At 40.3% G+C, this 14,632-nt stretch overlaps 1 protein-coding gene across 2 annotated transcripts in view; it reads left to right on the forward strand.

The window, feature by feature from the left end:
• si:ch211-15d5.11 (nuclear receptor coactivator 7) overlaps positions 1 to 11,062 on the forward strand; it is a 46,823-nt gene extending 35,761 nt beyond the window's left edge. For both annotated transcript variants that reach the window (XM_039740802.1, XM_039740803.1), the window contains 6 exons: positions 4,107 to 4,302; positions 6,847 to 6,957; positions 7,361 to 7,513; positions 7,606 to 7,701; positions 7,805 to 7,878; positions 10,116 to 11,062. In XM_039740802.1, coding sequence (XP_039596736.1) covers positions 4,107 to 4,302; positions 6,847 to 6,957; positions 7,361 to 7,513; positions 7,606 to 7,701; positions 7,805 to 7,878; positions 10,116 to 10,251 — 766 coding nt within the window. In that variant the 3' untranslated portion in view covers positions 10,252 to 11,062. The remainder of the gene's footprint in view (positions 1 to 4,106; positions 4,303 to 6,846; positions 6,958 to 7,360; positions 7,514 to 7,605; positions 7,702 to 7,804; positions 7,879 to 10,115) is intronic.
• Positions 11,063 to 14,632: the final 3,570 nt, after the last annotated feature.

Consider the following 14,632-nt stretch of genomic DNA (forward strand, 5'->3'; position numbering starts at 1 on the left):
ATATTTTATTATACCTGCTTAACTTTTATGAACATTTATCTAATGCTATATTTTACTAGTATCAGAATGTAGTTTAAGTTAATTTGCTTTGGTTTCAATAGATGTATTTTTCATATTTTTGATTCTTGTTTCCTTTTTTTTTTCACATCTTCGTGCCCCTGTTACTTTGCGCCCCACTTGGGGGTCCCATCCCACAGTTTGAGAACCAGTGGTGTAGTGGTTATGGCTTTGGACTTCAAATCCTGCTTCTGACGCTGTGTGACCAAGAGCAAGTCACTTCAACTGCCTGTGCTCCAACTGGGTGGGATGAGGAGAAAAAAAATAAAACAACTGAGATATAATTGGTTACAAGTCACCTTGGATTAAGGTGTCAGCCAAATAAATACATGCAAATGTGATGTCCTGAAAAAGTTCCATAAAGGTGATAGTAATTTCACATTTTTGCCGTGACTTCCAATCAGGCCTTATGGGTTGAACCTCCATCATTCCATCAAATCCCATCTAAATTCAGTGACGTCTATCCCAGCAACCCCACTGTAGTAAGCATGGAACGTTGATATGGTGCAGCATCCTAGTGATGTACATTCTGTACCTTTTATACATCTGTGTCCCAATGAACTAAGGCTGGTCTGAGGGCAAAAGAGGACCACCTCACTATTAAGTTGGTGCTTACTGAAGTGGCCACTTATTTCATAGATTGTGATTTTTGTGATTTGTTATCATTGTTGCAAATGGGTAAAAAAAAAGGATATAAAAGAGGAAATGCATGTTCCTTTTTGTCAGTTATGGTGGTTGCAACCTGAGATGTCCTCGCCACTTTTGTAGGCTTCCCTCTTGTCCGTACCACGGAAATTAAGCCACACAATTTGCAATAAGGTTGCGCTGGGACTGTGACACCATACAATCCAGAATATTTGAAAGTAATTCTAAAAAAGCTGTAACATGATGGATGTAACTGGTGACATTTTGTGAAGTAGTAAAACTGGTGGCTTTTTGTCCTCCATCCATCCATTATCCAACCGGCTATATCCTAACTATAGGGTCATTTTGGGGTCTGCTGGGGCCAATCCCAGCTAACACAGGGCGCAAGGCAGGAAACAGACCCCAGGCAGGACACACGCCAAGCACAATTTAGAATCGCCAATGCACCATCCTGCATGTCTTTGGACTGTGGGAGGAAACCCACGCAGACACGGGGAGAACATGTAAACTCCACATAGGGAGGACCCGGGAAGCGAACCCAGGTCTCCTAACTGTGAGGCACCAGCGCTACCCACTGCGCCACCGTGCCGCCCGCTTTTTGTCCTGCTCTTCATTTTAACACTTTTTTTTTTCCCCTACTCTCTCTTTACCCTAATAACGTATCTCTTTCTATTCTTGTAGCTGTTCTGCATGTGATTGTAGATTGATCTCCCTCTCTTATGTGAAAGTCTTTCTGCCCTTGGTAAAAAGGAAAAGGGTGGGGGGGCTGCCATCAAAATAAACCAAAATCCCTCGATCAGGGGTCTCCAGCTTCAGTCCTGTAGAGCTACTGTGGCTACAAGTTTTCATTCCAACTCTCTGTTCTTAATTAGTGACCAGTTTTTGCTGCCATTGAACTCTTTCCCTTTGTTTTAATTGACTTTTCTTGAGACTCTGACTGCTGATTTCATTCTTTTTTCCTTAAATGGCACCTAAACATACATTTGATGTGAAGTGAGCCAACGGATGAGCAACTAAGTTGGGGCTTCAAACTCCAACCAACTTCAATTTCTTAATTTGAAGCCACTTCTCATTGCTAATTAAACCCGTTATTTAATTCCATGGCAGACATTTCCAAAACTGTTGATTTTTCTTTAAGAGCGTGTGGACCTGAGCAGATCGACATTACTGAGGCCTTCACCCTTCTTTATTTTCAGTTATGGTGTGATGGACGCAGGTAGTTGTTTATGTGTTGGTTCATTTTGTGTCTTAATATTGTTTGGTTGCTAATTAAGGAAAAAATAATTAAGGGACCGGAGTCTTAAAATGTGCATCAGTGAAAATTAAGGCAAAGAGTTAATTAGCAGCAAAATCTGGTCACTAATTAAGAAGAGGGTTAGGATGAAAACCTGCAGCCACAGTAGCTCTCCGGGACCGGAGTTGGAGACCTCTGATCTACAGGTAGATTGTTTTCCAAAACCCCTGCCACCTCATGATCCTTGCCTGTGGAAGTAATACAAAAGTAACCTAAAGCCAGCGGGGAAAGCTATGGCTACTTGGGAGGAAATCGATCTAGATAGGGTGCCAGTCCGTTGCAGGAACTGGTCACACTCACACACACCTAAACAATATGTGGGATGGCCAGTCAATCGCAGGACATGACACACACACACACACACACCTAAACTGTACAGACTCCACATAAACAAAAACTCTGCATGGCTCTTGAACTTAGGATGCAGGATCTGTTGGGTGGAAAATGAACTATGTACTTCATACAGTGTCATGGATTATAGTTTGCTGTATTATTTGATAGATACTTTATTAATCCCAAGGGGAAATTCACATAATCCAGCAGCAGTATACTGATACACAAAACCAATATTAAATTAAATAATAATAAAAATGCATGTAAAAGCAGCCAATAACTTTAAATAATGTTAGCATTTACTCCCCCAGATGGAATTGAAGAGTTGCATAGTGTGGGGTCTCCTCAGTCTGTCAGTGGAGCAGGACAGTGACAAAATTAATTCAAATTTGATGGTGTACCTTGGTACAATTTATCAGCACAATGTAAATTTAAAATGGTATTATGGAAACACACCCTAAGTGGCCTTAACAAAGAGAATATACTATATACCACTGTATATAGTACTAGAGTGTTGTACCGTGTTAGCCATTATGAATGTAGTGAGAAGTCAAACAAAATGACACCTTTTATTGGCTAACTAGAAAGATTACAATATGCAAGCTTTCGAGGCAACTCCGTCCCCTTCTTACATTGTGCAGATAAATTGCACCAAGGTACACCAAATAATAACATAAAATAATACAGCAAACTATAATCCATGACACTGTATGAAGTACATAGTTCATTTTCCCCACAACAGATCCTGTATCCTAAGTTCAAGAGCCATGCAGAGTTTTTGTTTATGTGGAGACTGTACAGTTGAGGTGTGTGTGTCATGTGCTGCGATTGACTGGCCATCCCACATATTGTTTAGGTGTGTGTGACCAGTTCCTGCAACGGACTGGCACCCTATCTAGATTGATTTCCTCCCAAGTAGCTATAACTTTCCCCACTGGCTTTGGGTTACTTTTGCATTAATTCCACAGGAAAAGTTCATGAGGTGGCAGGGCTTTTTGAAAACAATCTAGTTGCCTCAAAAGCTTGCATGTTGTAATCTTTTTAGTTAACCAATAAAAGGTGTCATTTTGCTTGACTTCTCACAACATACCACTGTATAGAATATCTGTTCTGGCTCATTTGCTTCCATTTTCATAGGCCTGTGTGGCGCAGTGATTAGTGCTGCTTTAGTCCTTCATTCACATCCCATTCCCTGTTGTTGTGCATGTGCGACTTGCACGTTCTCTCCATGCCTGCATGGATTTTCTTCTAGCATCCACCAAAGAAATGTAGGTTGTTAACTGATAATTTCAGATTGACTCCGCGTGAGTGACAATATGGGTTCCTTGTGGTGGTCTAGTGCTCTATTCCAGGGCTAGCAACACTCCATTAGATGAAGCATATTTGAGAATATTATATTATTATGTGCTTGGAATGCTACTTTGGAGTACCAAGGACAGGTTTTTATTAAAACTCCCCCAATGTATGTTTTAAATTTGTTTCTTGCTTCAGGTGGCTCATGCTTCTGAGTCTCTTCCTTCTATAGATAAAATACCGACTTGCCATATTAGCTTCCCGGGTTCTCTCTGCGTGGAGAGTGCTTTGAGTAGTAAGAAAAGCGCTATATAAATATAAAGAATTTATTATTAACTTCATAAACAAAATGCACACATGAGGATAAAATCTAAGCCAAACTTACTTTTAAAAGAAGAAAAGAATTAGACTTGTAAATACATAATGTCTGTTGAGCTACAGGTCCGGTTTAAATGTCAGTATGTGACCTTGGGTGTCTTGACAGGTCAGATGAACTCTATGCTTACTTGAGTCACTGGCGACCTGATCTCTGCATTATGGAACGGGATGAAGAGGTAGAAGAAATGGAAGAGGATGATGAGGATGACGAGGAGGAAGAAGAATTTGTGCTGGTGGAGGAGAAAGATGATGTGTGCTGTGGGGAAAATCAATTGTGTCGCAAAGGCAATGAAGAGTGGGAGGTAAACACGGGTGACGGGGCTGTTCATGGACTAGTGGTTTGGTTGGAAGAAATGACTCCTAAAACTTTGATTAGTATTTATACAATCCAACTGATCCTGAAGACACTAAATTAGAGATTGATTGCAAAGCAATGCACTGTATTCATGTTGTGCTTGAATTACCCAGTGGAAAATCCACTCCAGGGCCCCAGGAGTTGTGTGTTCATAGACACCATTCTCTCCAGCCCAGTGCAGCTGCTCTTTGAATATGTGTGGCCTTTCTATTAACTCTAACAAGTCTGTCCATTTTCCTCTGGCCTTTCATCAATAAGGTAATTTCACACACACACCTGCCACTCACTGGACGTTTCTTGATTATCGCATCAAGAATTTGTGTGTAATATGTGAAAATCCCAGAAGGACAGCAGTTCCTAGGATGCTGTAACCATTGCAATTAGTCACTCAGATGATGCGTCTCTTCCATTGCAATGTTCAGTAAAACAACTAAGCCTTTAAAATACTCTTAAAATACAACACGTTATTGTCTGTTTGGAGGAGTAGACAGTTTGAGTTAATGAGAAGGTGTATGTGAATAAGTGGACACTAGGTGCTATGTCCACATTGCTAACACTCTTCATCAGTACTAGCATTTTCTCATCATTTACGAAAGCATCTCTGTCCACACTAAAACAACCGTGAATGCATTTAACGCAGAAGTTGTTCTACGCTGTGTATGGTGTAAAAAGTGACGGTAACACCACTAGCCACCGAATTTATTACAAAACTATAGCGACCAGTAAATTAGACCTTTGTGCATGTATGCAGTATTCAGACTGTACCAAACACAATATAGATAATAGATACAGGTTAGCAACAGAAACGACTGCACTGTGGAAAGCAAATCTCTTATGTCCGCTATGTTGGATTATGGCGGTCTTCTGTGAAGGGGGACCAATAAGGGAATGAGACACTGCAATAAGCAGGATTCAGCTGGGGAAGGGCTACATAATAAGCATGAGCCTATCAGAACGTGGTGTCTAGAACCCACCCAACCAAACCCCCCCCAACCCAGCCAGTTTCGGTGCTTTGTCTATTTCCCTGGAGTTTCTAGAATATAAAGAAAGGGGGTTGGGGAGTATTTAACTATAGTGATGGTGACCAGGATGGTAAGAATTAATATGCAAGGCTATATTTATATATACTGTATATAATGTTTGGCATTTGGGGCATTATATTAACCCCTTGTTACCTAAATGTATTTACAATTCTATAAAAAAAAAATTGTGTTTTTGCTGTCAAGCAGATGTTAAATTAAGTGGAGATTGTTAATCTGAGTATAGCACACAAGCAAACAATAAGCTGGTATGTATTTTTATCTTAGCACAACTTACCTCAAATTTGGACAATTTCTCCAAATTAGCAGCCAAAACCCACGTGCACGGCCATGGCAACACTTCGCTTCCATCAGATGGATGCAGTTTCCACTAGGAATGCTAGATGGCGTGACCAGTGCTTCCAATATGATCCTTGGTACCTATTGAATACACATTAACTGGCGTTGGCGGATACATATGCCACTTTGGCTGCATTTAGGCCCGAAGCAATTTGAAGCGATTTCATGACAATCATTTACAAGGGGTTAAGGTCTACATAAAGAATCTGCATGGGAAAACTGGTCACCCTATCGGTATGTTTGCAAGAGAGGACAGAGCCGACTATACTTCCTTAGAAGGCTGGTCTCCTTCAACATCTGCAATAAGATGCTGCAGATGTTCTATCAAATGGTTGTGATGAGTGCCCTCTTCTATGCGGTGGTGTGCTGGGGAGGCCAGCATAAAGGACGCCTCACGCCTGGACAAACTGGTGAGGAAGGCAGGCTCTATTGTAGGCACGGAGCTGGACAGTTTAACATCTGTGGCAGAGCGACAGGCGCTGAGCAGGCTCCTGTCAATCATGGAGAATCCACTGCATCAACTGAACAGGATCATCTCCAGACAGAGGAGCAGCTTCAGTGACAGACTGCTGTCACCATCCTGCTCCACTGACAGACTGAGGAGACCCCACACTATGCGACTCTTCAATTCTACCCGGGGGGGTAAACGTTAACATTATACAAAGTTATTGACTGTTAAACCTGCCTTGCTCTCTCCACCTTGCATTGTTTAACTAGCACTGTGCTTTTATTGCTCTTTAATTAATATTGTTTTTATCAGTATGCTGCTGCAGGAGTATGTGAATTTCCCCTTGGGGATTAATAAAGTATCGATCTATCTAGCTATGATGCTACTTTCTTCCTGGGAAAATTTTTTTTAAAGTTCAAAAGTCTTTGTTAGATGACAGTTGGCATATCTTCATGGAATTTTCCTTACTTTATAATTTTTGGACTCTCTTCCACTACTTCCATTTTGCATTTAATTTTAATCCCCTCTTTGTAAATTGAAGGCAAAACAGAAGTAGTGGACATGAGTCCAAAAAATTCGAGGGGATTAAAAGTATCTCAGTGTTAGTGCTAGATGGAGTTCTGAAATGACTCAACGATTTTAAATGTCTGTCTATGTGTTGCAGATCATTAGTGTTGAGGATGGAAGTATAAAGCACTTTGAGGACAAGGAACCAGTGTCCTTATCGGAGATTCTGGAAAAAACCAGTATTCTAGAGGAGAGTCACATCCATGCGGTAAGAATCCATGGTCTTAAGATACCAGACACATCCCTGAGGTTTTGAGTGCTTGTGCTCCACTAAATTCAGATTTTGGGGTGTACACTGGGCACTTAATATATATATATATATATATATATATATATATAATAATATATATATATATATATATATTTTGGTTTTTAAGTAAAGTTTTACAGCTGTGTTTTAAATTTAATAAAACTTTACAATGCATTTGTAAAAATGATCTATGACTGTTTCAAGTGAGGTTCTGCTATTTAAAAAAAAAAAAACCAAACAAATATTGCACAATCCTGTCATATCTGTAAAAATGGATGAAGGAAGCCATTTGTTACTCTTTCTGTGATCAGGTTATGTCTGACACTTAATGGGTATCCCTTTTTTTCCCCTTCCTGATCAGTTGTCCCATCACCTGCCATCTCGAATGGTGGTCCACCACTGGCATTTAGCATACAGCACCAGTGTGGATGGCTCCAGCCTGAGGACCTTGTATCGAAAGGTGTCCCAGAGAGATTCCCCCTGCCTGCTTGTGCTGAAGGATTTCCACAACGAGGTAAGGCAAAGTGTTTCTCTTCCTCGGCTTGAGGTTTTTGAACTGTCGGAAGAGTTGGTGGATCAGTAATTGCTTTCTCTTTTTGTATTCAGATTTTTGGTGGCTTCGTTTCCCACCCGTTTAAGTACAGCGACTCATTCTATGGAACTGGAGAAACTTTTCTGTTTACCTTCTATCCTGAATTTAAGGTACATTTGTTTGTTTTTGGGTTATTTGTATTCTTTTGAAACAGTCCTAATCGTCACATTCAACTTCTCCAGAGAATAACTCTGTTTATATTGTTCTTGACAGTGTTTCCATTGGACAGGGGAAAACTCTTTCTTCATTAAAGGAGATTTGGACTCCATTACAATTGGGGGCGGAGGGTAAGCAGCTTATTTTGCACCGTTAACTCCCATTTCTGATTATGGCATCCCATCGTGTCACTACAATTGAGCTCCTGCTAGAAAATAATTTCCTAAACTAAGTTATGAATTCTCTTGAACAGGATTTTCAGATGAGTTGCCAGTCTCAACTGATGCCTCACCTACAGTTAAGGATGATCACTGAGTACACCGTTTAACTGGAAATGAATCATTTCAAAAATAAAATGGTTGCTAGCAATGATGTATCAGGAGCTCTGTTGGCACAATGAAAATTGGCAGAAAACAACCAGAATCAGAATTGGGGGGGTATCTGCCATTCTGAACAAATTCAATGAATTTCAACTAAAGATAAGACCGAAGTTATGTGACAATCTACACTATGTCAAAGTGTTAAATATGTGGCAATGTGAAATTAGCCGAAGCTTTAAACATATTGATACTCTCTCTGTAACACTGTTCCTCCATCTCCCCATCTACCCTACAGCCTCATGTATTAAACTAAAATATTGTTTATGCTTGAAAGTATACACAAAATAATCAAATTTAGAAAACTGTACATACACTGCATGCCACACTTTATAAACCTCAAATTAACTTAAAACAATAGGCTTGTACATGTGATTGTAGCCACTCCCCTTTCCCTCCCACCAGTAGTGGTTGGCTTAAAGAACTCACCTTACTGAATATTCATGACTTCATCACCATATAAACTTGGCCATGTCTGTGAGTGGCGTCTTCAACACAAATCGTGAGAGAACAGAGGAAATGACACTTCAGTGAATGTGAACTATTACTGGCCCCCTACACAAATGCATTATGTTACTAAAAGAAGTCTCAAAAGCTCTTAAATAAAAAGGGTTTTTTTTTCATTTTTTTAAAATGTCAATATGTTGTTAATTAGGTGCACGACGATGCATAAGTAAGGAGTCTGGAGGGGGTCACGCCTCGGGTACTCCCTGCATGGAGTGTGGAGTTTCCTCTTGGGTCCCCATGGGGGTTTGCTCTTGTTCCCCAAAGTCGAGAGACATGCTGGTTAGGTGAATTGGTGATGCTAATTTGCCCCTAGTGTGTGTTCATTTTGTGATGGGCTGGTGTCTTGTCTAGGGGCTTGCTAGGTTAGGCTTCAGCTACCCTTGCCCTAGATAAGAGTTTCAAGGATGGATGGATCAATGAATACTGTAATCCATACTACCCAGAGGAATGAATGTCACCTATCCTTAAAGACTGATAAATATTCTGTACAATTTCAAAACAGGTTTCAGATTTAGCTTGAGGGAGGCTATTCCATCTTGCATCTTTCTCTTTTGCATGTCCGACAGCCACTGCTGTCAACACAGTAGTCTGAACGAGTGGCTGAAGTAGCTGCTGCCCGCATGTGTTTATGCGTTTAGTTTTTGATTTTACTTGCACATTTTCGTTCAGTTCTAGTTTTCAGACTTGTTTTTTTCATTTTTAGTTTTAGTTAATGGGATGATTACTGTAACTGTGTTTTTCATTTTAGTTTTTGTTAAAGACAAAAGCACTGGAAACCGTCACCAGTCCACCTTCATAACTCGTAAACAGAAGGACGGACGGACTGACTGCAGGGCTAATCAAGTAATGGAAAAATATTCAGCATGTGAGCTCATGCAAGACAACCATTTAGCAAGACCAGAAGCACCAGGACTCTTGGACCTCCGTCCTTTTGCATATATGGTTGTGAGACATGGACGCTATCCAGTGACCTGAGACAAAAACCGGACTCCTTTGGTACTGTGTCTCTCTGGAAAATCCTTAGGTACCGTTGGTTTGACTTTGTGTCGAATGAGTGGTTGCTCATGGAGTCCCGAATGAGGCGCATTACCTGCATTGTGAGGGAGCGTCAGTTACGGTACTATGGCCATGTGGTGCATTTCTTCGAGGGTGATCCAGCTCATAGGATCCTCATTGTTGGGGACCCAAGTGGCTGGACCAGGCCAAGGGGTCGCCCAAGTAACACCTGGCTATGGCAGATAGAGGGTCATTTCTGGAGGGTAGGACTGGACCGCGTGTCTGCCTGCGGGGTTGCCAACCAGAATCCTGAGTTGTTTCGCCGTGTAGTGGGTGCGCCAATACACTGTACCAGTGCATGCTCGCCAACTTGACTTGAGCTCATGCACGTGGCAACTGCAGGCTTAATTTAAGCTGAAAAGAATGAAATGACCAACTTCTGTATTTTTAGATTGATTTATTTTTTTCTTTGTTTTTCCTGCTAACAGCGGTCGCTTTGGCTTGTGGCTGGACAAGAACCTCTACCTTGGTCACAGCAGTCGCTGCGCCACCTTCAACAATGCGATCCTCTCCGAGAAGGCTGACTTCAGAGTTCTGGAGTTGGAGGTCTGGATGTTCTCATGAGGGGAGGTGGATTTTGGAGCGACGCAAGCAGCTGGTCAGTCACCTGGAACGCACACCACACCAAGCTTTTCACCTTTTGAAGATGGCTGCAGGTTTCTGTTTGGGCTGAGCACCTTAGACAGCAGCGTTACTTGCTGCCATGTGAAACAGTCTAACTCTGTGGATGGGCTGATAATGAAGACAAAAATGAAAGACTTGACGCCAGGGTGCGAATCGATAATCGGAAAGGAGACTCGACTGAGGTGCAGTCATGGAATAAGGGCTATTGTATAGCAGCAATAGGGCGAGACTGTTATTTTTATTTATTCATTTTTTTCTTCTTCCTAGCCAAGATAAAATCGCTACATTTGCTACTTAAAGTAACAGTTTTGCCACAAGGCTGTTTTCACTTTCGTCTTGACTTGTGGCCACTTTCTCCTTTGCTAACAGACTTGGACTCCAAGAGAGGAGGGGGCCTGAAGTACTATGGACCAAATCGTAAGCCGAAGTCCAGTATGAAAGGAGCTTGTGGTCGCCACAGAAGTGTAACAGAATGCAGAACAGCAATTTTTGTTAAAAACGAACAAGGGATTAAATCGACAGTCACAGAGCATGCTTCTCTATACACACATTGTATTTTTTTTTCTAGAAGCCATGCACTTGATTTTCCTGACTGGTTGCTTTTTTATTTTATGTATATACTAATTTAACACGCTTTTTGTGTTACAGCAGTATAAAGTGACTCTAATTTTAATGTTTGGCAAAAATGTACTGCTTTGTAGAAAGCCTCATATGACATTCAGAATAAATAAATTCTTCTTCCCACTTATCAGCCGTCGTCTGCTATAGAAGAGTTCTTCACTTAGAGTACGGTGACACAGTGGTTACTGATGCTCCCTCTTGGCTCCAGAGACCTGGGTTCTAATTCTATGAAGGAGGTTTATTTGTATGTTCTGCCCGCACCCATGTGGGGTTTTTCATCAAGTGTTTTAGTTTCCTGCAAATTTAAAAAGGCATGCAAGTTAGATTAGGTGGTCTATCGATCTATCGTGCATCCGGAAAGTATTCATAGCACATCACTTTTTCCACATTTTGTTATGTTACAGCCTTATTCCAAAATGGATTAAATTCATGTTTTCCTCAGAATTCTACACACAACACCCCATAATGACAATGTGAAAAAAGTTTACTTGAGGTTTTTGCAAATTTATTAAAAATAAAAAAACTGAGAATGTATGTATGTGTGTGTATATCTATCTATCTAATATATATATATATATATATATATATATATATATATATATATAAAAAATTCTGCTTATGGTTTATAAAGCCTTATATAATCTCACTCCATCTTATATATCGGAATGCCTGACACGTTATATTCCAAATCTTAACCTTAGATCTTCAAATGAGTATCTCTTTATAATTCCAAAAGCTAAACTTAAAAGAAGTGGTGAGGTGGCCTTCTGCTGTTATGATGCACCTAAAATCTGGAATAGCCTGCCAATAGGAATTGGCCAGGCAAATACAGTAGAGCAGTTTAAAACACTGCTGAAAACACATTACTTTAACATGGCTTTCTCCTAACTTCACTTTAACTTAATCCTGATACTCTGTATGTTCAATTCATCACAATAACTATTCATAGTGGCTCTAAAATCCGTACTGACCCCAACTCTCTCTTCTGTTTCTTTTTCCGTTTTCTTTGTGGTGGCGGCCTGTGCCACCTCCACCTACTCAAAGCATCATGATGCACCAACATTGATGGACTGAAAGCCAGAAGTCTACGTGACCATCATCATCAAGTCCTTCCATGAAAACCCTAAATACAGAGAGGACTGTTTGATTTATGTTAGGTAGAGGGGACTGGGCGGTCTCGTGGTCTGGAACCCCTACAGATTTTATTTTTTTTCTCCAGCCGTCTGGAGTTTTTTTTTTCCTGGCCATCGGACCTTACTTATTCTATGTTAATTAATGTTGACTTATTTTTATTTTTTACTGTGTCTTCTATTTTTCTATTCCCCATTTTGTAAAGCACTTTGAGCTACATTTTTTTTTGTATGAAAATGTGCTATATACAGGTGCCGGTCATAAAATTAGAATATCATGACAAAGTTGATTTATTTCAGTAATTCCATTCAAAAAGTGAAACTTGTATATTAGATTCATTCATTACACACAGACTGATGTATTTCAAATGTTTATTTCTTTTAATTTTGATGATTATAACTGACAACTAATGAAAGTCCCAAATTCAGTATCTCGGAAAATTAGAATATCAATTAAGACCAATGCAAAAAAAGGATTTTTAGAAATGTTGGCCAACTGAAAGGTATGAACATGAAAAGTATGAGCATGTACAGCACTCAATATTTAGTTGGGGCTCCTTTGGCCTGGATTACTGCAGCAATGCGGCGTGGCATGGAGTCAATCAGTCTGTGGCACTGCTCAGGTGTTATGAGAGCCCATGTTGCTCTGATAGTGGCCTTCAGCTCTTCTGAATTGTTGGGTCTGGCGTATTGCATCTTCCTCTTCACAATACCCCATAGAAAATATCTATGTGGTTAAGGTCAGGTGAGTTTGCTGGCCAATCAAGAACAGGGATACCATGGTCCTTAAACCAGGTACTGGTAGTTTTGGCACTGTGTGCAGGTGCCAGGTCCTGTTGGAAAATGAAATCTGCATCTCCATAAAGTTCGTCAGCAGCAGGAAGCATGAAGTGCTCTAAAACTTCCTGGTAGACGGCTGCGTTGACCTTGGACCTCAGAAAACACAATGGACCAACACCAGCAGATGACATGGCACCCCAAACCATCACTGACTGTGGAAACTTTACACTGGACCTCAAGCAACGTGGATCTCTCTTCCTCCAGACTATGGGACCTTGATTTCCAAAGGAAATGCAAAATTGACTTTAATCCGAGAACTTTGGACCACTCAGCAGCATTCCAATCCTTTTTGTCTTTAGTCCAGTTGAGACGCTTCTGACGCTGTCTCTTGTTCAAGAGTGGCTTGACACAAGGAATGTGAGAGCTGAAACCCATGTCTTGCATATGCCTGTGCGTGGTGGTTCTTGAAGCACTGACTCCAGCTGCAGTCCACTCTTTGTGAATCTCCCCCACAGTTTTGAATGGGTTTTGTTTCACAATCCTCTCCAGGGTGCGGTTATCCCTATTGCTTGTACACTTTTTTCTACCACATCTTGTCCTTCCCTTCGCCTCTCTATTAATGTGCTTGGACACAGAGCTCTGTGAACAGCCAGCCTCTTTAGCAATGACCTTTTGTGTCTTGCCCTCCTTGTGCAAGGTGTCAATGGTCATCTTTGGACAACTGTCAAGTCAGCAGTCTTCCCCATGATTGTGTAGCCTACAGAACTAGACTGAGAGACCATTTAAAGGCTTTTGCAGGTGTTTTGAGTTAATTAGCTGATTAGAGTGTGGCACCAGGTGTCTTCAATATTGAACCTTTTCACAATATTCTAATTTTCCGAGATACTGAATTTGGGACTTTCATTAGTTGTCAGTTATAATCATCAAAATTAAAAGAAATAAACATTTGAAATACATCAGTCTGTGTGTAATGAATGAATCTAATATACAAGTTTCACTTTTTGAATGGAATTACTGAAATAAATCAATTTTGTTGTGATATTCTAATTTTATGACCGGAACCTGTAAATGTTGTTGTGTGTGTGTATATATATATATATATATATATATATATATATATATATATATATATATATATATATATATATATATATATATATAGAGAGAGAGAGAGAGATATTGCAAGACATCACTGCTTATCAAGTCAAAATTTATTAAAAATTTTGCTCGCTTTGCAAAACACTCGTAAACCAAGTTACTCAGAAACCGAGGTTCCACTGTATGTGTATATATATATATATATATATATATATATATATATATCTCATATACACACACAACACACACTAGGGGGCTCTGCCCCCCGGTTGCTTAGCTTGCCAACTCCTGTACGGGCGCTACGCACTAGCCACTTTGCGGCTCTGCCACTCATGTATGGGGAAGCAGATGTACAATTTAAACAGATTATTTTCATGGGAATTGTTCCATATGCATAAGAGAACTAACTATTTTACATTACAGCAAGTAATTAACCAAAGTAAAACATAATAAATTGAAAGTCTGCAGCAGAGCAAGTTACTTATTCAAGACTAAAGGAAGAGTTGCCCATCAACAGAACATCATGCGGGGTACCCTGGAATTGAGACCTCATCTCGGACTACTGTGCTCTTTTTTTTTTTTTTTTTTTTTTTTTACAGGTAAGTTTTAAGCTCTGGTTACTTTGTCTGCTAGTCTGGCTTCAGTATGTTCAGACCTTTCACTTGCTTTGATCCAGTAGGTGGCAGTGTTAG

This window comes from Polypterus senegalus, chromosome 17, assembly GCF_016835505.1.
Source record: "Polypterus senegalus isolate Bchr_013 chromosome 17, ASM1683550v1, whole genome shotgun sequence".
Classification (NCBI taxonomy): domain Eukaryota; kingdom Metazoa; phylum Chordata; class Cladistia; order Polypteriformes; family Polypteridae; genus Polypterus; species Polypterus senegalus.